General features: G+C 35.3%; 1 protein-coding gene across 7 annotated transcripts in view; it reads right to left on the reverse strand.

Moving 5' to 3' along the window:
- The window catches only part of EML1 (EMAP like 1), a 268,952-nt gene that overhangs the window by 183,289 nt on the left and 61,777 nt on the right, over positions 1-23,886 (reverse strand). For 3 of the 7 annotated variants that reach the window (XR_012486612.1, XM_074291313.1, XM_074291312.1), the window contains exon 1: positions 3,064-3,249. The exons of 2 other annotated variants lie outside the window; for them this stretch is intronic. Coding sequence is in view for 4 of the 5 variants with exons in the window: in XM_074291313.1 (XP_074147414.1) it covers positions 3,064-3,130 (67 nt within the window). In the remaining variant the exon portion in view is untranslated. Of the gene's footprint in view, positions 1-3,063; positions 3,419-23,886 lie in introns of those variants that run through there. 2 more of the 7 variants (XM_074291315.1, XM_074291314.1) reach the window with 2 other exon arrangements.

Consider the following 23,886-nt stretch of genomic DNA (forward strand, 5'->3'; position numbering starts at 1 on the left):
CTAGCTTCAAGGAAAGCTCTTTACTATGACATACTGCCTCTGTGTTTGAATATTGCTGATGGTAAAAATTCCTTCTTACCTGAAAATACACAAGTATAATTTTCTAGTTATATTTTTATACTTCATAGGATGAGTCATAACAGTCTAAACACAAATATATTTATATACATATATATATATACATATATATTCAGTTTATGTAGTAAATCTTTTAGCTGGTCAATAAATTAAGAAATCACAAAAGTTCACAGATAATTTTATGATTGCTATCAAGGGACTTTTATTTGCTTAGAATATAAATTGTTCACTCATATCTGACTCTTTGTGACCCCCATTTGGGATTTTCTTGACAGAGATGCTGGAGTGATTTGCCTTTCCTTTTTTAACTCATTTGAAAATATAAGGAAACTTAATAACAAAGTTATTAAGTGTCTGAGGCCATATTTGAACTCAGGAAGGTAAGCCTGGATACTAAGCCTAGCTCTCCATCCATTTCACTATCTAGCCAATCAAGGGAACTTTGTGTTCCAATTGTAGCTATCTATCTATCTATATGTATCCTATCTATATAATTCAGGGCAAGTGACAATCTCTCTGTAATTCAGTTTCTTCTTTTGCAAAATGAAGAAATTTGATCAAATGACCTCTGAAGTCCCTTCTACTATCTCCATGACCTTAACCAGAGCAAGATAGATAAATGTCAACTACTATTAACTTCCCTCAAAAAGCTTAGATTTTTAAGGTAGGAAAAACATAGGATATCTGCTGTACTGTGATAGACGTTAAGTTAGAACAAAATTAAAACATATTCTTTTCCATAGCAAATAGGAACTTCTTAAATCATTTAAGAGGTAACATGTTATTAATATGAAAATGATGTACTAATAGCTTAGTAAATTATGCAGCACGCAGTACGCAGCCTTAGATGGAACACTGTTTCAAATTGTGAATTCCTACAGATGTCTTTACATAAATATTCTACTGATAATTTATCTGTCTTGTTGGAAATCTTTCATTTATCCTTTTACTATTTTGGAAATAATTACAATAATAAATATATTTTAAAGTTTACAAAGTATTTTTCTCACAATTCACTGAAGCACTTATGTTACCCATTAGCTAGCCATTTTAAAAAAAAAATGCAATCATAATGAAACTCCATAATGAATGTAAGCCTGAACTTTAGGTAAATATGATATGATATATATATGCAGACACACACACAAATATATATATATATATATGTATATATATATATATATATATACTTGCACACATATATAGTATTTATATAATTATACATGTACATATATACAGGGAAAACAAAGAATATTTGTTATTGTATCTAGAGATAAAATTATTACATAGTGCTTATAAACAGATCAAAATTGAATCAAATTACTTTATAACAAGAAAGTAACATAAAAATAAAACTGTGAAACAAATTATTCCAAGAAAACTAGAATTCAAGCTTGTTTTCATTACTCCATCTTTTCAAAAAAAGTGATCACGCTCACCAAAACAAAACAAAACAAAAACTTTGGGAAACTTTTCTAATGGGAAAAAACAAATACAGAAATTATGTATGACATTTCTTTGTGTATGAATTTTCACGTATTATGTTGCAGAAAAAATGCAGTGTTTTATGAACATGTTTTTCATGTTTATCTTTCAAGAGTCTAGAATCACTTCTTTCAAAAACATATCAATATATTATAATTTTATTTTTTCTTGCTTTTAAGAATCAAATAGAATCTATTATACAATAAATCAGATGAATGCTTCACTTGCATTAAAAATTTTTTTAAATATAAACTCTTGACTTACTTAGGGGTTATTATATTATGAAGAGCAATGTAACTAACATAAGTTTGTTAGAAGTGTGGTTAATAAATCTCCCACAAATAACTACTATGCCTTGAACTTTCTCTTCTTTAAACTGCCCCTCCCCCAATTTTCCAAATCACTATTTTAGCTTTCCTGTAATGTCAATTACATTCTGAACGAATTACTGCCAGGGTGTTAACTATATATTTTTACTTTTATTTAAATTTCAATACCAAAAAGTCTTGGGATACATATTGAAGAGATTTCAAAGATCAGAACTGGAAACCACCAGCAACTTACACTTTTTTTAAGGCACTAATGACAGTTGCACTATGAAAGACTTCAGATAAGAACCTTACTCCCTTATGAGACTGGCTAAACCATATACGTGTCAAATGCAAAAGATTTAGAGAGTGGGCAGTGGTTTTTACACGTCAGGAGGATGGAGTGGTTGATTATTCAACAAGCCACGGAGGGATTGAAGAGGATGTCATAAACTCTATTTCATGCAGCTCGACATAATACTCCAATACAATGATCAGTGGTCATTTATAGGGATGCCGGGTAGTAATAGTGTTAACAGAAAATTTCGAGTTTTTCCTCAAAACCAGAGATAAATGCAACCTTTTTTTTCCCCAAGAAACATTTTTTTCCCCACTGAAGTAAACTAAACTTTATTTCTGACTTAATGAAGAAATGGGGGAGAAGTTTCTGGTCTTTCTCTGGGTGGGACAGGTTAGCATGGCTGTCCCTTTGGCCTGAGAAAGGCCTTTGGGCTGAATCCCCCGAATCATCCAAGAAGCATCTCCCCTTTCCCCACTAGCCTCCTTCGTACCTCTTTCCCTTTTCCCAGAAAGCTGGTCTTGGAGCAGAAACAAGCAGCGGCGGCCACCACTACCACTACCAGCAGCAACAGCGGCAGCAGCAACAGCTTCCCAGCTCCTTCCTGCTTGCCTTCCCTCCCTCTTTTTTCCCCCTCCAAGACCAGGTTTGCAGCCAGAATCCCCGAGAGAGCCTCCTCTCCCAGCTACCGCCCTGCCGCGGGACAGCGCTGCAGGGATAGAGGGATGGGGGTGCGAGCGCTCCAAGGAATCTGGGGAAAGGGGTGCGCGAGCTGTGGAAGGGTGGGGAGCTGGGAAAGCAAAAAGCGAACCCCCCTCCCCGCGTGTGCTTGTATACACAAACACAAATGCACACGAGTCCTCCAGTGCTCCTCACCAATTCCTCTCTCCTTACCATTGCAGAACTGGAGCAGCGAGGAAGTGTCATAAAGGCTGCTATAGCTAGAAAATCCGTCCTCCATCCTGCAGCCGGGGCAGCTCCCGATTTACACGGTCTCGGCGGCGGCTCAGAAGCTGAGCCTTCGCTGCCGCTGCTGTTGCTGCTGCTCTCGCCGCTTCTCACCCACACACTGAGCTCTAGGGCTGGGGCTGGGGCCGGCCCTGCTGTGGCGGCTGCTGCTGCCGGTTACCATAGCAACCTCCTTCACCCCGCCGGCGCCGCCGCCGCCGCCGCGCGCTCTCCCAGGGCAGCTGCGGCCGCTCGCTAGCCCGCCCGCCGCGTGAACGAGGAAAGGACCAAGGCCGGCCTGGGCTGGGAAAAGACCGGCTCTGCCCGGGAGGGGGCGGGCTTGGGGTGGCCTGGAGCGGGTAGGGGGAATAAGAGATGTGATAGAGCAGGCAGGCGGTAACTCAGTGGGCGTTTACGGGGTGAAAAGCAAGCAGTGGAGGGGGGTATTTCTTCCCCAGAGGGAGACAGGCCGGAATGACTTCCCCGCCGCCGCCTCCTTGGGCGCGGCAGGTAACGAAGGGGTGTAAGAGCCTGCGGCGCTGAAGGCGCGGGCATAGCCCCCTCCCCTCTCCCCGAGTAACGGCCCGAGGCCGATCGCGCGCTGGGGAATCTCTCGCGCGAAGTAGCGGTCTCAGTCTGGTCGGGTCAGGGCGAGGAGTGGAAATGGCGGCTGGAAGGGAGACGAGCTCCCCCCTCTTTTGGGGGGTGGGTGGGTGATGAGAACAAAGGAAAAGGAGAGAAGACACCCGTAGTGATTCTAAAAGGACCGGATTAACTGCCGGAGAGAAGTCGCGAGACAAAGGGTGGATGGGCAAGAAGAGATTACAGTATAACGAGAAGTCCCTCGGCCTCAGCGCCGAGGGTCCAAGGACCGGGTCTCGCGCTGCATTCGCGGTGCCTGCCCCGCCTCCCGCTGGAATGGAGGAAGCCGCGGGACCGTTGGGGTGCACGTGCACTACGGGGCGGGGGGTAGAAGGGCGGAGCCCAGGGGCCCACTCCATAGTCCAGTTGGGAATCCCCTGGACGACCCTCCCCTTCCTACAAAAATACTTTGTTTAAAAAAACAAAAATCCCTGAGAGCCCCATTCCCGGTCTGGAAGCCATTTTCATCGTTTCCAGCACCAAACATGGACACATATGGAAGCCTCCTAAGATGGTTTTTTTTCCATGAGTTTTGCACAGCCTTAATCTTGGCCAAATCTTGTGGAGCGGCTTTTGGTAGTTTGCAAGGCTGTTTTCCTTGCAAAGCGTTGCCTCCAAGAGCTAGGAGGGGACAGGGATGAGGAGCGTAAATTGTATAAAGGATGCTCAGGAGAAAGGCCTTCTGACTTAAATCTGACTTAAGTGCCCTAATTCCTGGCCCTTTACAGATTCAAAAAGGGCCATCGTGTTTTAATTGTAAAACTTGAATTAATATTCATCAAATGTATATGTATCATGTACAAATGGTGATAAAGGACTGGTTTATTCTATACTCACCCCCATCCCCACCTTCCCTAAACTGCTTGCCACCAAACTTATTAGACCTAAGTATTCAAAGATTAAAATTTTTTAAAGTCCAACTCATGTTGAGTTTAATATTCAAAAGTAATTATATAGATAAGGTAAATCTTCACCTTTTTTTTTTTTTTTTTTTAAATTTGCACTGTGATTTGACTTTTGCCTTTTCTAATGGAAAGGATGCCTCTAATGGGAAGCAAGTGAAACAGCCCAAAAACTTTCAGGTTTGTGAAGAGAACTAAATTGTAGGAATACTCCATACATGAGAAAAACTCTCCAAGCACTGATCAAAAACTCAATGGATAATCTACATTTGCCCAAATATAGAAATATACTACTCTATGAAAACCCACTCCCAGTTTTAAGAATTAATTTTTGGTCAACAAGCTTTAAGTACCTGCAAAATATTGACTTCTGGGGATATAAAAGAATAATCATGAAAGATCTAAGCACCTTGTAGCGCTCAAATTTATTGTATGTGCATTGGACCAGTAAAGAGAAAATAATTTAAGAAAGGAGAGATCTAGAATAACTAATTTTTTTTAAAAAAGGAAACATTCTCTCTGAACTGAATTTTTAAGGAAACTACTAAAAGGCAAAGGTGAGGAGGGAGAGTATTCCAGACTTAAAGAGTACTGCCTGGGCAAAGTCCCAGGGAGAAGAGATGGAATGTTGAGTTCTGGCACTACTAGTAGACTAGTTTGGCTAGAAAACAATGTTGCAAAGTAAGTGCCAGACTGAAGAGGTCTTGTTTTATCCTGGAGGTAAAAGGGAACTGCCAAAGTTTGTTTTTTTTGTTTTTTGTTTTTTTGTTTTTTGTTTGTTTGTTTGTTTTGTTTTGTTTTGTTTTGTTTTTTTGTTTGTTTTTAATGGTTGGGGGGGGGATGAGTTAATCAGACATGTGTTTAAAGAAATACTAATTTGTAGCTCTGTGGAAGATGGCTTGTAAAGGAGAACGAGACTGGAAACAAGAAAAATAAAATGCTGTTGGAATAGTCCAGGCAAGAGATAAAAAAAAGAGGAGGGGACAAATGGAAGAGGTGACCTTAGGGTAAAAATCTTCAAAACAATTTTTAGACTATGAAGAGTGACTGAAAGGAAGAGTCAGGGAGTACTGAGGTTTCAAACCTGAGTAACTGAAATTTGTAGCGCTCTCAATCATTCTAAGAAAATTTGGAGGAATTGTTGATGGAATATTTGGAGTGGGGGGACAGGAGGACAGTAATATTTCAACTAAAGCTGGAAACAACTGGAAGTAATATGAATAAACCAAAGAATTAGGAAAGGGGCTGGCCATTTTGTGAGATAGGAAGATCATAGGTAAATTAGTGTGCCGATAAAAAACTTTAAAGATCCAAACCAAATCATTGTTTTAATGATCCAGTAACTTCACTTCAAATACAGGCACAAGGGAGAATGATGAGTAAGATTTTTGGACATGTGACTTAGGTTTGAGATATTAAAGAGGCCAAATGCTTTTAAGTCTTCTCCATAGTCTTAATACTTTGAGAGATTCTTCAAGATGAATCAGAAAATATGTGGAGAGCACTAGGCAATATAAGAAAAAAAAGATTAACACTCTTACAGGAAACGATTAGTGATTTAGGAAGAATTGAATTTGTAGTCTCACCAAGTTAGTGTAAAATTAAAAAAAAAAAAAAGAAAAGCCAGCAATTCCAACAGGCTTTCAAGTGGGAAATGGAGGAAAAGCAAATATATTGACCTTGATTGTAACCCATTCTTGCAAACATTTAACCAATGAAAATTAACGACAGCAAGGGACCAAGAATGTACCTTTGACCAAATCCCACAAAATGGCCACAATTGGATGATCAACTCATTGACTTGATTCAGAAGTGTGTATATCTGGGTCCAGGACTGAATAGGAGGAAGAAAGCATTTAGGATTGCATTTTAGGAAATCATGCAGTGCTTTTAATTATTGGGATATGATTCCTAGTGAAAATTTTTATCAGTCCTGCTAAAACATCTCCCAAGAAATATAGTTCTGAATCTTGGAACACCACCCAAAAAATCAAAAAGGTAAGTGAGCCAGAGAACAATGGAAAAAAAATTGTGCCATGACTTATTTCCAATAGTCAATCTTGTATATGAAGTAGTATAAAAGATACATTTAAAAGATGTGAAAGTATGGGATAAACATACTAAAAGCTTTACTAGTACTATAAACCAAACAAAGTAAGGTAGGTATATTGGTAACTGATTTATAAAGAGTCACGACAATTTAAAAAAAAAGATGAATAGACTTCTATAAGCTGTTCTGCTGAAATTCGTGGGAATCATAAATTCATACATTCATGGTATCAGATACATTAGATTAGTAAAATATGGAAGAAATGTTGAATTTTCATTATAAGGAAATTTCAGTCTAAACCTTTCAGACCTGAATGATCAGCTCTAAGACAATCATTTAAACATCCTAGTATCGCTGATTTTTCATAGCAATGACAAGGTGTGTGAAATGTTTTTAGCACAATACTAATATCTTGCTCTACAAGAGCAAAATCTAGCACAATTATAAGGATTTGCATGTTATGCCAAGTATAATCTACACAGCATAAAAACAGTGAAAATCTATGAAAATAAGTGATTTTAAAAGCCCAAAGATTTTAACTGAAGACAAGCCTATTTGAAATAATTTAAAGTTTACTCTCAAAAATATATAATAAATGATTTACACTGAGACAATGCACAAAACACAACTTTTTGGTAGCATTAATAGCAGTGTTCTCACAACAAAGGAAAAGAGCAATTGTGTAGTTCCTATTTGAAGAAAAGTATTTTGGGTAGAGCTAAAGACATGAAACAATACAAAAACATTAAATGAATGCTATCAAAATTTTCAATGTGATATAAAATCATTAAAATCTGTCACTGCACTATATGTGTTAATAAAATCCTATCATCTGAAGTTAAAAGTAATCATAGAATCTTAGATATCACTTTGGTTAACCTCTCATCTGAAATAATTCTAAAATATCCAATAATTCTAAAAAAGTCCCCTCTACCTTCTGTTTATACACTTTCAGAAAGTACTTCTGTGAAGTAACCAATTCCACATTTAGATAGCTCAAATGCTTAGAAAGTGCAAATATATTCACATGTGTATGTATCAGGCAGAAACTTGTTTTCTTGTGACTTAAAACCATTGGTCACAAGTTTGTCCCTTTTAATGGGACAATTCTTCACTTATTGAAAAACAGCTACATTACCCCACCTCACCTTTTGAAAATCTCTGAGTTTTATATCTTCTTCATATGGCAGAGAAAATAGGGAGACTGGCAAAAATGACCATATTTAAGTTTTATTGATGGCTTTCTGTAGCAACTATAATTTCATTTTTTAAAAGTGTGAAATGGAAAAAGCAGCTTTTGAACCTTATAAAAATATCAATATATATGAAAATTATTATTATAAACTACGAGCTTTGCTTTCAGTAAGCTATCCCTTCAAAAATATTCTTGATAAGGCAATATGGTTCTAAAGAATGGAATCTGAAATTTTTAATAGTCAAAGGAAGTGGCAAATTCAAAGTAATTGTTGCTTTTTTAGCTTTCAAAATGTTTAGTCAACAGGCAACATTACAATTTAGTAAATATAAATTTATCATTGTTTCTAATTTATGATGCCAAATGAAAGGACACACATGAGAAAAGGAAATATGTATCAAGAGTAACAAGAGAAGAGTGCTGCTCTGGGACACTTCCAATTTTTTTTTAACCAAAAAAATAGAGAAAGGCTTTCAAGGTAGATCATCTAGGAAAGATTTACAAATGAACATGGAGAAGATGAACAGGATGAGCAAGCATCAGAGGGACTTCAATCTCAGAGATGCCAGAAATATCTACACCAATGAGATCACAGATTTAAGTATAAATTAATAGACATCAAAATACTTATTCAATTGCAAAACTTTTCATATACATTTATCTTAATAGTCAATATTTGCTTTTACTCCATTGTATATGTTAGTTTTCTTAATAAATGCTTGTTGTTTGATAATACATTCAAAGCTATGAAAAAAGAAAAGTAATCTAATATAAATAAATTTAGTTTCTATTGGAATTAAATAATAGACATTAAAGAAAATTAAAAATTATAAAACATTTAAAACCCTACACTTAAAGAAGAGCTGAGAGATTCTAAAAGTAAAGGAAAGATGCATGTTGTATCTGATATCTGGATCAGTTTTGAAATAAATAGAAAATTTTTTTTAAAAATCTGCAGTTTAGTTATTGTACTCTGGAATTTTTACTTTCCAAATACAGCCCAAAATAAAAGGTAGAATCAAAGAATTCTGTGCCAGGAATACCTTCAAGATATCAATTCTATCTACTATCTTTAGGCAGAACTATATTTAAATGAGCTAGACCATAAATGCAGCCAGTGTCAGATCATCCATGAGGTAAAATATACATATTCTTGAGATTCCCTAAAGTTAGAACATTCCTGACTCCCCAAGGCTAATAGAAACAAATTGATTAGCAAGCACACATAAATTAGGTTCAGCTCATAAAAGTAGTGGTAACAGTACATGTTTCAAACCATTTTTTACATGCTAGTTATACCCCTATCCAGTTCTTCCCTGCAACTTTTGAAAGAAACAGAGAGTACAATGCTTGTGGACAAATAACTTTTTCATTGTAGTAAGTGTTGTTTGAAGCCATTGTTTCCATAATCTTCTCAACTACTACCAAGCCTTCTTTACATGTCAGTGTTCTGCCTCATAACAGGAAGACTAGAAAACAGAGAAAGAAAATTATAGACCAATCTCCCTAATGAATATTGATGCTAAAATCTTAAATAAAATATTAGCAAAAATATTACAGAAAACCATCCCCAAAATCTAACATCCATTCCTAATAAAAACACTTGAGAGTATAGGAATAAGTGGACTATTCCTTAGAATAATCAGGAGCATATATTAAAAACCGTCAGTAAGCATCATATGTAATGGGAATAAACTGGAACCTTTCCCAGAAAAATCAGGAGTGAAACAAGGTTGCCCACTATCACCATTACTATTCAATATAGTACTAGAAACGCTAGCCTTGGCAATAAGAGCCGAGAAAGAGATTCAAGGAATTAGAGTAGGAAATGAGGAAATCAAACTATCACTCTTTGCAGATGACATGATGGTATACTTAGAGAACCCCAAAGACTCTGCTAAAAAGCTATTAGAAATAATTCAGAATTTCAGCAAAGTGGCAGGATACAAAATAAATCCACATAAATCCTCAGCATTTTTATATATCACCAACAAAATGCAACAGCAAGAGATACAAAAAGAAATTCCAAAATTCATATGGAAGAATAAAAGGTCGAGAATTGCAAGGGAACTAATGAAAAAAAAAAGTCAGATGAAGGTGGTCTAGGTGTACCTGATCTAAAGCTATATTATATAGCAGCAGTCACCAAAACCATTTGGTATTGGCTAAGAAATAGACCCATCGCTCAGTGGAACAGATTAGGTACAAAGGACAAAAAAGGGTACAACTATAGCAATTTAGTGTTTGATAAACCCAAAGATACCAACATTAGGGATAAAAATTCATTATCTGAAAAAAACTTCTGGGAAAACTGGAAATTAGTATGGCAGAAATTAGATATGGATCCACACTTAACACCATATACCAAGATAAGATCAAAATGGGTTCATGATTTAGGCATAAAGAATGAGATCATAAATAGATTAGAGGAACAGAGAATAGTCCACCTCTCAGACCTGTGGAGGAAGAAGGAATTTATGACCAGTGGAAAACTAGAGATCATTATTGATCACAAAATAGAAGATTTTGATTACATCAAACTAAAAAGTTTCTGTACAAACAATGCTAATGCAAATAAGATTAGAAGGGAAGTAACAAATTGGGAAAATATTTGTACAGTTAAAGATTCTGATAAAGGTCTCATTTCCAAAATATATAGAGAACTGACCCTAATTTATAAGAAATAAAACCTTTCTCCAATTGATAATGGTCAAAGGATATGATCAGACAATTCTCAGCTGATGAAATTGAAATTATATCCACTCATATGAAAGAGTGTTCCAAATCACTACTGATTAGAGAAATGCAAATTAAGACAACTCTGAGATACCACTACACACCTGTCAGATTGGCTAAGATGACAGGAACAAATAATGATGAATGTTGGAGGGGATGTGGGAAAAACTGGGACACTAATACATTGTTGGTGGAGTTGTGAAAGAATCCAACCATTCTGGAGAGCAATTTGGAACTATGCCCCAAAAGTTATCAAACTGTGCATACCCTTTGATCCAGCATTGCTGCTATTGGGCTTATATCCCAAAGAAATACTGAGGAGGGGAAAGGGACCTGTATGTGCCAAAATCTTTGTGGAAGCTCTTTTCATAGTGGCTAGAAACTGGAAGATGAATGGATGTCCATCCATTGGAGAATGGTTGGGTAAATTATGGTATATGAAGGTTATGGAATATTATTGCTCTGTAAGAAATGACCAACAGGAGGAATACAGAGGGGGTTGGAGAGACTTACATCAACTGATGCTGAGTGAAATGAATAGAACCAGAAGATCGCTGTACACTTCAATGTTGTATGAAGATGATTCTGATGGAAGTGGATATCTTCAACATAAAGAAGATCCAACTCACTTCCAGTTGATCAATGATGGACAGAAACAACTACACCCAGAGAAGGAACACTGGGAAGTGAATGTAAATTGTTAGCACTACTGTCTATTTACACAGGTTACTTACACCTTCGGAATCTAATACTTAACGTGCAACAAGAAAATGGGATTTATGCACATATATTGTATCTAGGTTATAGTGTAACACATGTAAAATGTATGGGATTGCCTGTCATCTAGGGGAGGGAGTAAAAGGAGGGAGGGGATAATTTGGAAAAATGATTACAAGGGATAATGTTATTTAAAAAAATTACTCATGCATATATACTGTCAAAAATTTATAATTATAAAATAAAAAAAAGATTTTATAATCCAGTTCAAATCTTGAGACAATGCATAAGAAAAGCAAAGAAATATTATAAATCTTTCTTCAAGTGAAGACTTTAATTATATATTCATATTTTGTTTGCTTAAAACAAAGTATACTTGTTTGTGGCTAAAGTATATCATCGTCCTGAAAAAAGATGAATACTAAATAAGTTACTTAGGAAAAAGTTTGTACCTGAGAAAGGGATAGATTTGCTTATGTTCATTATTAATAATGACAGCAAGTTAAAATTACCTTAGATTCCTCAGAGTAAAATTATCTCATTAGATATCCACTTAAGTTATATTAGATTATTTTAATCATGTATTACATAGTAACTAATTAATGTGGTAATAAAATGCTAAAAAAAAAATCAGAACCCAGTATGGCACCATAATATAGCAATTTATAACTAGAAGAGACTTAAATATCAGTTAGTCTAATCTTCTTTTTACAAATGAGAGAGAGCCTGAGAACCACAGAAAGATGAAATGGTCTGCCCAAGGTCAAATAGCTGATATTTTGACTCTAAATCAGCACTTTTTCCATCATACCAAACTACTTTGCTTTAATGCATTCCATAGGTTTTATGTACTTTAAATAATCTTAATTATTCTTCTATTTTCCCCACTCCTTTACCACAGTATTTTGCACAGTTAAGAGTAGGAGTATGCTTCTATGATTTCACTAAGAAAGTCCCAGGAAAAAATCTCCATCATTGCTATAGATCAACAACTTATTCAACTTATAACAATGGTTCTCAAACCATTTTTGCTTCTGATCTAGTATCTATTACTGTGAGAAATAAGTCATGTTGAATGGGTGGGTAATTTAAGAATTGTGCCCAACCTCTTAGAGTAGGTGGGATGAAAAAAGATAAGAAGCTATACATTTCCATGTAGTAAGTAAAATAAAAAAGATTTGCTATGGAAAGCAGTATGGTACAATGGAACAACCATAGACTTAGAACAAAGAGGTCTATATTTGCCAATTACTCATTGTGTGATATTAAGTAATAACAATAGTCCTTATTTATATAGGTCTTGAATAAGGATTATGAATATATAGAAAGAATGTTAAGGTTTTTAAAGGATTTTACACGGGAGGTAGGTAGCACAAATGTTATTGCTTTGATTTGTTTTTATGTAAAAGAGAAAAATGAAGACAATATTTTCTAATTTACTTCTTTTACCAAAAAAGAAGTCAAAGAGAGAAATTGCAATTTGCCCATAATTACACAACTAGTAAGTATAAGGTATGGAAATAAATGCCTATGAAATTTTAAATTTAGCTTGAGGGCAGGTAGGATAAAGTGATCATGAATATATAACTGGATGCTTACAATAATGAATTATTTTCTTCTCACAAATGGCAAAAAGAATCAGAATATAAATATCACGCGTGTAACACTTGAAAGTGACCAAATTTTATCTCTTCTCTGAGTCTGAACATTTGTATCTATAAAATGAGAGTGATGGACTAAGATAATTTCTAAGGTTCTTTCTATCAATATGTTCATTTCATCTAAATTAATATTCTTTTTAATAGGATTATGGATAAGATAGACAGCCAAGTGACATAATGGATAGAACACTGGGGTTGGAATTAGGAAGATTTATCTTCACAAGTTCAATTCTGGCCTCAGACACTTATTAGCTGTATGACTTTGTGGAAGTCACTGAACACCCTGTTTACCTTAGTTCTTCATCTATAAAGGAAATGTCAAACCACTCCACTATATTTGCCAAGAAAACCTCAAAAGGAATTGTGGAGAGTTGGACACATTACAAATGAACAACAGCAATAAAAATGGATAGGGTGTTGTTGGGTTCATCTGTGTGGTTTGGTAGGAAAAAAAGAGGAAGAATGTACCCATAAAAAAATAAAGGCCACTATCTCTAGATCTCAGTTTCCCCATCTTCAGTTTGGGAATGTTGAATAAAATGATCTTTGTTTCATTCCAAATGAAAATTTTATTTTATTTCCAAGATAGTCCTTCTAACAAAGAGCTTAATTTTTATTCAAAGTAGGGGACATCAGATGAACTATCTTTGCAAACAGTATGTCATCTAAACTTTTTTCTTTGCTATTAAGCAAAATATCAATTGATTTCCAAGAAAAGAAAAAAAGCCTCGCCAATTACCAATGCATTAAATGGATGGAAATCAAGGCATTTCTGTTTCTAGCCCTTCAGCAGGCAGATGTGCAGGGACAGTTCCAGGAATCAGGAGTGAGGCTCAATAATGTCAGGGGTTGTTGCTCAACAACAATGGAAGCTTTGAGCCATTCATCTTTCTTTCTCTTGCTGTAATAAATTCCTTACTGGGACCCAATGCAATTAAAGTGAAGAGGGCCATCTCCAGGGAACCAAGCACATTTTGTCAAATAGGTTCATTGCCACATAAATTATAAAAAACAAAGACTCTAATCAGTCACTTCTGGGAGGGGCTTCAACTTCTGGAGATTAATTTGGGAAGTCATCTGCTCTTCTAAATGGCACCCTAGATTTGCATATGAGTTGATGCATATATTTTAAAAAGAAATAAAAAGTTCTCTCTTCTTTAATAGAATCAGGTACACAATGCTACTAAAAAAACAATGACTTTTGAAAGTAATTTTCTACCTCTGTAGTTTATACTTCTGAAAAATAAAAGGATTGGACTTTTTCCAATGAATTCTACTTTATTTCTACAAATGCTTTTTGGATGTTTCTGCCTGGATATTCTGGGACTCCTCAAATTCGACATATAGAAAATGGAACTCATCTTCTTCCTCAATCTGTAAACATCCCTCTACCCCCCTTCCAACTACCTGAATTCTGTTGCTATTTGCTAATTGTTGAATGCTGTTGCTCCACCTTTCTAGTCAACCCAGTTTCAAAACCTCAGATATTTGCTCTTTTCTATCCCTTATCATATCCAAATTAGTTGCCAAGTGATTTAGAGTCTGTTTGCACATATTTCATTTATGCCTTTCTTTCCACTCTCACAGTTACTCCTCTGGATCAAGCCCTTTGTATTTCTTCCGTGGACGACTACAATAGTATTCTACTGCTCCTCTCCAATCTCCTCACAGCTCCCAAATCAGTTTTCCACCTACACAAGACTGACCCCATCATTCCTTTGTCCTAATCATTAAGTTCCACAGGATTCATTTTATGAATAAGAAATTAAGACCCAAAGAGATTGAAATGTTTATCTCTATTGCTTCAATAAAAGGCACATATAGGAAATCATAATAAATATTTGTTATAGTGAATTGACTAGATGATCTCCATGGTTCCTAGCTATACTGCCATTCTATGTTCTATGATTCTAAGGTCCTTTTTAGCACTGATATCATTTATTGGTTGGTTTTTCTGGATTTGTTCCCCTCTTTGTTATTTTAAATTTTTTGTCATAAGAGACAGTTGCTTGGGGAGGGAGAAGAAAAGAATATTTCAGGAAATATGGATGATGTAAAAACAAAAGATAAGGCAGCTGAGTGGGGCCATGGATATAGTTCCAGGCCAGAATTAGGAAGATTCATCTTCCTGAGTTCAAATTTGACCACAGACATTTAGTAACTTTGTGACCTTGGACAATAAACTTACTCCAATTTGTCTTAGTTTCCTTAACTGCAAAATGAGCTGGAGAAAGAAATGGCAAACCACTCCAATATCTTTACAAAGAAAAGCTGAAATGGGATTGTAAAATGTCAGATACAACTGAAATATAATGACACCCTCTGCTAAATATTAATTTTTAAACCCTCCTATGTTCTCTAATTCTAAGATGCCTATGTATCTGACATTCTGTGGTTCAAGTATTCTAAAGCCCCTTCCTGCTCTGATATTCATAAGATCTTAACTCTATAGTCTATAGTTCTCTGGAAGAGAACTTGTAAATCTGTCTAGTCCAATGCACTCATTTTACATATAAAAAAGCAAAACTCCTTCAGAAAGTGCCAAAGTGACCTGCTGAAAATCACACAGGTAATAAGGGGCAGATGTAGGGTTTGATCCTGGATAGATAATCTCATTCCATTCAATTTTCTTTTTGTTCTTTTATGTTTCCATGATTTTGAGATTCTCTCCTCCCACCACCTCCTTAAAATAGGTTGACAAGTCTTTTTCTTTACAATGATAAACACAATGAGTTCTCTATATGAACAGGATTCTAATTGAATGCATCAGATGCTATTATGAAGCAAGGGATAGATAGGGACTTGCTTTCCAACTTCATAAAAGGAGCATTGTGATGATAGTATGTTAGATATATTTAGGAGGAGTCAAAGCTTTAGAGGCACAGGTCCTAGATTACAGAGAGGAAAAGCTTTTCTCAAGGATTTCATTGTTCTCAATCAGTTCTCTGTGTACAAAAAACTTCAAAGCAAATACTTATATTCATCACTAAAAAGAAATAATTGTAGAGTATGTCCATATTTCCAAGATCTCCCAGGTCTTTGGAGGCAGAGAATGTGTTATTCATCTTTATATATCTATATATATTCATTCTTCACACAAACCTTGTACATGTCAACAGATCATAGATTTAGAGCTCAAGTAACTTGAGAAGTTTGATTCTTTCATTTTATATAGGTGATAAAAATGAGATCTGGAGAAGATAAATAATTTTTCTCACATTACACAAGTATTAAGAGAAGATAAGTTATTTTTCTCACATTACACAAGAGAATATAAGTAATTTTTCTCACATTACACAAGTATTTTCTCACATTACATAGAGGCAAAACCTAAACCCAAATCAGCACTCTTTCTATTATGCATTGTCTCTCTAGGTGCAGATTGTTTGTTGAATTAAAAGTGGATAGGCATTAAATATTTTTATAATGGCCTGCAAGGGAAGCAATAGATATAATTTTATATATATATATATATATGTATAGATATGTATGTATATGTATATGTAAAGATATACACACATGTACATACACAAACATCTTCAAGTATAAGTAAATATATACAAAGTAATTTCAGGAATAACAACTGTACAGAACAGGAAAGGGCTCATGTAGGAGTTTGCACTTGAACTGAACCTTGAAGTGAACAATGGCATTAATACATTCCAGGCACAGAGTACAATTATACATGAAAGTAGGAGATGGAATGTCATGTACTGTGAACAGCAAGTAAACTAGTTTGGTTGAAATGTAAAACCAAGGAAAAAAGAAAGGAAAAATATTAAATAATTTTAGAAAGATAAGGTAGAGCCAATTTGCAAAAAGCATTAAATGCCAATTAAGGTTTACAATTTATTCTAGGCCTCTAGAATAGGCAGTCATTTAAGCATCTTGAATAGAAAACTAGCATGATGAAATATATTTTAGAAATATAAATTTGGTATCTTTGTGAAAGATCGATTCAGAAGGAGAGATACTGCAGTCAGGAAGACAAGTTTTGAAGTCCCTGCAATCACAAGTCAAGGAGCAGAGAAAGCCTATATTAAAGTGGTATCTATGTGAATAGGGAAGGGATTCAAGAAATGCAGATGTAGAATCAATAATACTTGGCAATTAGTTGGATAAGGGCAAGAAGGGATATTAAGATAAAGGATGTATCCAAGATTGAAAATGTGGTTAGAAAGGTAGTGATGATGGAAATGGAGTAAGAAAGAAAAAAATGAATGAGTATGTATGTGGGGGAGAGGATATGTTTGGTTTTTTATTATAACTTTTTATTGACAGAACATATTCAACACTGACCATTGCAAACACTATTGATCCAACTTTTCCCTTTCTTCCCTCCACCTCTTCCCCTAGATGGCAGGAAGTCTCATACATGTTAAACATGTTAAAGTATATCTTAAATCCAATATGTGTGTGCATATTTATACAGTTCTCTTGTTGCACAAGAAAAATCAGATTTAGAAAGGTAAAAATAACCTGGGAAGAAAAACAAAAATACAATAAACAACAACCGAAAGAGTATAAATGCTATATTGTGGTCCACACTCATTTTCCAGTGTTCCTTTGCTGAGTGTAGCTGATTCTGTTTAATCACTGATCAATTGGAATTGAACTGGATTCTCTCATTGTGGAAGAGAGCCACTACCCTCAGAATCGATCCTCATATAGCATTGTTGTTGAAGTTTATAATAATCTGGTTCTGCATAAGTTCATGAACTTAGCATAAGTTCATGTAAGTCTCTCCAATCCCTCTGAAATCATCCTGCTGGTCATTTCTTACAGAATAATAATATTCCATAATATTCATATATCATAATTTACTCAGTCATTCTCCAATTGATGGGCATCCACTCAGTTTCCAGTTTCTTGCCACTACGAAAAGGGCTGCCACAAACATTTTTGCAGATGTGGGTCCCTTTCCTTTCTTTAATACCTCTTTGGGATGTAAGCCCAGTAATAACACTTCTGGATCAAAGGGTATGCACAGTTTGATAACTTTTTGAGTATAGTTCTAAATTACTCTCCAGAATGGCTAGATCTGTTCACAACTCCAACAACAATGCATCAGTGTTTTCCCACATCCTTTCCAACATTCATCATTATTTGTTCCTCTCATCTTGGCCAATCTGACAAATGTGTAGTGGTATCTCAGAGTTGTCTTAATTTGCATTTCTCTGATCAATAGTGATTTGGAACATCTTTTCATATGAGTAGAAATAGTTTCAATTTCTTCATCTGAAAATTGTTCATATCCTTTGATCATTTATCAATTGGAAAATGACTTGATTTCTTATAAATTAAAGTCAATTCTCTATATATTTTGGAAACGAGGCCTTTAGGATATGTGTTTTTAAGGGAAGAATGAAGACTATAAGTTCCATTTCTGGTTGAGTTTGGAAATCTCGGTAAAGATCTGTAGGCAATTGGTGAACTTAAAAGAAAACTAAAGTTAGATATGCCAATTTGGAAACCATCTGCTTAGAGCTGGTAATTGGACTCTTGGGAAGTGATGAGATTATCAAGGGACAGTTTAGAAGAGAAAAAAAGAGTCTGGTGGTATACTCATTTTTAGAATAACATTATTACAAGTAAAAATGAAATAATGGTTTATCAAATAAGATTTGAGGAATGGTAAACTCAAAGGAGAATCAAGGAAAGATTATTTTCACGAAAATCTAGGGAGCAGAGAATATCAAAACAATTCTGGAGTTTTGCCTTGTAACTATCAAGTTGTTAAAGATGACTAAAGGCAGAAACAAAGGAGACATGTTACTAATGTGTTATTAGTAGAACTGTGGTTTGGTTTGAGCATTCTGGAAAACAACTTGGAATTATGTGAGAAAAATAATTATTCATATTCATTGAATTAGAGATCTCAGTACTAAACATATATCCTAAGGATGTCAAATTAAGTCAAGAAGCATTTATTAAGCATTTTTTCCCCTATGTGCCAGGAACTGAGCTAAATGTTAAGGATACAAAGAAGGCAAAAACAATCCCTACCCTTAAGAAGCTTACACTTTAATGGAAAAGGAACTTACAAATAATCATGTACATTCAAAATTTAAAGAGATTAAATAGGTAATTTCAGAAAAAAGGAGGAGGGCAGCAACAAAAAAATAAAATAGAGGGAACTATTGGAACTTATTAATAGGTGTCTGGTGGGGGGAATGATCAGACCTATGCTTTAGGAAAATCTTTTTGGCAATGAAGTAGAAATGAGCGTGGAATAGAGAGAGACTTGAGGCAGGCTACTATCATAGTTTAGGCCCGAGGTAATGAAGGTCTCCTGCATCAGGAAGGCTGCTATGTCAGAGAAAAAGGAATATTTATGACAGATTTTGCAAATCTCAATTTGCAATTTGCAATTACTCAAGAGGACTTAGTAACACATCAGGTGTAGAGGGGAAGTGAGAGTTAGCAATCAAGGATGACACCTTTGTTGCATACTGGATGATAGGAAGATAGTAATGACAGATAGTATTTAGTATTTAGGAAATATTTAGTATTTTAAAAATTCTGAAGAATTTGTATAGTGTTTTTTTTGTTTTGTTTTGTTTTTGTTTTTTTACAAATATCCACTTATTTTACTCCCATAGTAATCCTGTCAGAGAGAGAGAGAGAGACTATTATTATTCCCAACCCTTTTACAAATTAGGAAGTTGAGGCCAAGATAGGTTAAGTGACATACCGAGGATCAAACAGCTATCTGAGGTTGGATTTAAACTCAGTTCTTCTTGACTTCAGGTTCAATATTCTATGTACTGTGAAATCTCACTGATGAATTCAATTTTGAACGTGCTGATTTTAAGATGTCCACAGTTTGTTTAATTCATTAACAGACATTTTGAGATGCAAAGTCAGGAGAGAGATTAGAGCTGAATAAATAGATATGAGAATTATCAGCATAGAGATGATAATTTAATCCATGTGGATTGATGAGATTACCAATCAAAAAGGAAAAATGAAGAAATAATGAGATCACTAAAATAGAGGGAGGAAAGGAAAGAACTCAGGACAGAACTTTTGCAGATACCTAAGATTAGGTCAGGTGCAGAATGAATAGCTCAATATATATATATATCAAACTATCCACAGTAGAACTTTTAGTTGTAGTAAGAAAAAAAAAACAACAACCCAACAATAAATAAACAAACTTAGAAATAAAGTAAGGAAAGACCACTCCCCCCCACCCAAAAAAAGAGTGATATATAGAGATAATGATGAAGGCTTGATGAATAAGAGCTGTAGTTCACATGTCCCAAGTTAAGAACGATATCATTTTTCAGATGAGAAAATCAAAACCCAAAAAGATAAAGCAACTTGCCCAAGACAACACAAATGTCAAAATATAACTTGCCATTTTAATTTTATTCAATCACAGAAACATTCAGTAAATACCAATTATTAAGGCACTGCACTGGGCCATATAGTAGGATACCAAAATGTGACAAAATAAAAATAAAAGTTTGCAAGCATATTATAAAAATTATGTTGATCTTCACAAAACCCTATATGCTAAGTGCTCTTATTATCTCCACTTTGTACATATGAAAACTGATAATAAGAGAATAGACAATTTGCCCAGGGACACACTTTCAGTGAATGTATAAGGCACAATTAGAACTCAGTTCTATCCAACTCCAAGTCTAGTATTTTATCCACTATGACAGTCAGCTGAAAGCATATCTCCAGTCCTTAAAGAGCTAAAAACCTAATGGGAGAACAAAACAAGTATCCAATTAAGGATAATAAAAGGTGAAGTGTGATAGGGCAAATGAAAGATCCATAGAAATTGCTCTAAGAAATTTGAATTTGAAGGAACATTTTTAGCTGGTGGGAAACAGAAAGTTTCATGAAAGAGATGCCACTTGAGCTAGAATTTTAAGAAAAATAATTTTAAGCAGGTAAGAAACGAGAGTACTTTCTGGGCATGAGATTAATGAAAAGAGGTAGAAGAGAGCAAGACTACATATGGAAATAGCTAATTTTCCAATTTACTTAGGTAAAATATATGATGGAATAGTGGGAAATAAGACTGGAAAGCTATGTCTAAATTTTGGGAAGTTAGGAAACAGAATTTAAGGAGAGAAAGAAGGAGATTATAAAAATAGCCTTAAAATATATTTGTTAGAATCAAAAGAAAGGGGACACAAATAGACTCCAATTTAACAATATATCTGCCTAAAGTATAAAAAATACACTCTGATGTAGGAGTAAAAAAGAGAGACAGTACCTACAAGTGAAAAGAGAAGATTCCTATGGGTCAATGCTTAGTTATATTCAGATTTAAAATCTTAGACTTGTACACTCAGAGGATTTTTCTTCCTTTCAATCTTTTCCCCCTGTCAAATTGCACTCAACAACAACAACAACAAAAAAGATTTCATTGATTTAACAAGCTTTGCCAATTATATTAACTTAATGGTAAGTCTATAGAAATTAAATGGGATGAGTTTTCACCCCCTCAGCTCTACATTGTTAGCCTAAGCAGGAGTCCTAAAGCATTTTTTGTTATGGAACTCTGTGAAACCTATGGTCCCTTGTGAGAATAACATTTTTAAATGCATAAGACAAAATGCATAAGATTACAAAGAAAATCAACTATATTGAAATATAGTTATTAAAATATCAAGTAAAACAAAATTCACAAACTCAATGAAATTCTTCTGTAGACCCCAGCTTAAGATCTTCTATTATAAAAAATCTAAAGCTCTCTTTTTGCCAACAGAAGTGCAAACATGGCTCAAAGGAAGACGTTTCAGAGACCTTCAAAGAAGAGAATATTTATTTTTATTTTTTTAATAATAGCCTTTTATTTTCAAAATATATGCAAAAATAGTTTTCAACATTCAAAAAGGGATAATTTACCAAAGACCCAAGGAAGTGGGTAAATTATAGCCTTAAAGAAATCTGGATTATCCAGCAGCAGAAACTAAAGAAAGATTTAGAATAAAGATATGAGGGAATATTGGTCATGAAGTTATATTGAAAACCAGAACCATCATGCTCTAGAAATTAGCTCTACTAAAAACTTCTGAGAAGCGCGCCAAGAAAAAGGAATCTGGTTGTTCCATCAAGACTTAGCCCTGACAAGAGACAAAAGAGAGAAGCTCTAGATCTATGGGATAAAGTCCAGTCCCTGATTGGCTTTTTGAGCCTATGGTCCTGAAACTTCTGATGCTCTGTATCTGTTTGTGGATGTTTGTTTATGGTGAGAGCTTTATTAAAGAAAAAGAGATATTCTGCAGCTATGACATATTTCTGCTTTTTTTGTCACATAGATTTCTAGCTCTCAGACTTTAGCTTGACCAAATTGGAACCTTTGAAATCTGCAGCTTTTCAGATTGCTTGAAAAGTACAAAGAGAAAAGGATTGGATGTCTTCTTGCCTATTCTGAAAGGAGCCTGCTAATAATATCTACAATAGCTGCAGATATCACTTCAGGCCACTTTTTTCATCTCTGCCCTTCTTTGAGCACTTCCAGAGTCATGATGTATCCTCTACTTAATTTGGGGAGGAAGAAGAGAGAAAAGACAGAGAGACAGAGACAGAGACAGAGATAGAGAGAAAGACAGAGATACAGAGACAGAGAGAGAAAAAAAAAGAGAGAGAGAAAGAGAGAAAGAACTAGAAAAAGTAATATAGTTCAGTCAAAAGAGCAACTATCTAAGAGTCAGGAGACCTGATTCCTAGTTCCACCTCCAATTTTAAGTATGGGACTTAGAGCCAAGTTATTCAGCTTACATAATAATAAGGCTACCCCTCAATTTTCCTCCTCAGGTACTTCACAAGGATGGAGGTGATTGTACTTTCAAAGACTGTCAGTGTGGCTCTAGCTCTAACAAGTTTCATTATACTGGAAAAGTTTGGAGAGTGAATGGCCCAGAAATGGGGCAATTGTTGTCCCAGGACTAATTTGGTTCAGTATGTAGAAGATAATCACTACAGCTTTGGTCAGGCCTTGAACTTCTTTAGTCAAAGTAAATTTTAAAAACCATCTATTAAGGCATGGGGGAGTGAGGGAGGACAATCTCTAAAAGAGACCACAATGGAGCTGCTAGGTGGCACAGTGGATAGAGCACCAGCCCTGAAGTCAGGAGGACCTGAGTTCAAATCTGATTTCAGACACTTAACACTTCCTAATTGTGTGACCCTGGACAAGTCACTTAACCCCAATTGCCTCAGGGGAAAAAAAGAGATTGCAATAGTTTTGTAGTCCAACACCTTCCTTTTTAAAGTGTAGGCAAGTGAAATGGCTTGCTCATTTGAAGTAGCATTTGAATTGAAGTCTTCTGATTCCAGAACCAGTACTCTTTCTGTTGTACTAATGCTGTCTTTACAATCATATTACTCCCCTCCACCCTGTCAATAGTAATGATAATGATATCAAATCCTAGCATACATCTCTTGACCCCCTCCTTTGATTATTTGAGTAATTGAGAAAAATTAGATGTGATCCCCAAAGGCTATGAATGATAATGGAAGGGAACAGTAAGGAGAGAAAAATAACAGGGATATGAAGAAAGCAATAGGAAGAAGAATCACAGAATTTGGGAATGACCTTTGCAAACATTTAGTCCAATCCATCCTTGAAAGATATTCCTATTGTAAAATGCCTGCCAAGTAAATAAACAGTCAATTTGCCTCTACTTTATAGACTTCCAATGAGGAAGAATCCATGAAGCACCTTATTCCACTTTTGGATATCTCTAATTGACGGGGAGGTTTTCCTGTTATCAAACTTAAATTTGCCTCCAGACAACATTCTATCATTGCTCCTAGTTCTGCCCACATGAGCCAAACAGAACAAATTTAATTCCTCTGCATGACAGCCCTCCAAATACATATATTCCACTTTTT

This window comes from Sminthopsis crassicaudata, chromosome 2 (genome assembly GCF_048593235.1).
Source record: "Sminthopsis crassicaudata isolate SCR6 chromosome 2, ASM4859323v1, whole genome shotgun sequence".
Lineage (NCBI taxonomy): Eukaryota > Metazoa > Chordata > Mammalia > Dasyuromorphia > Dasyuridae > Sminthopsis > Sminthopsis crassicaudata.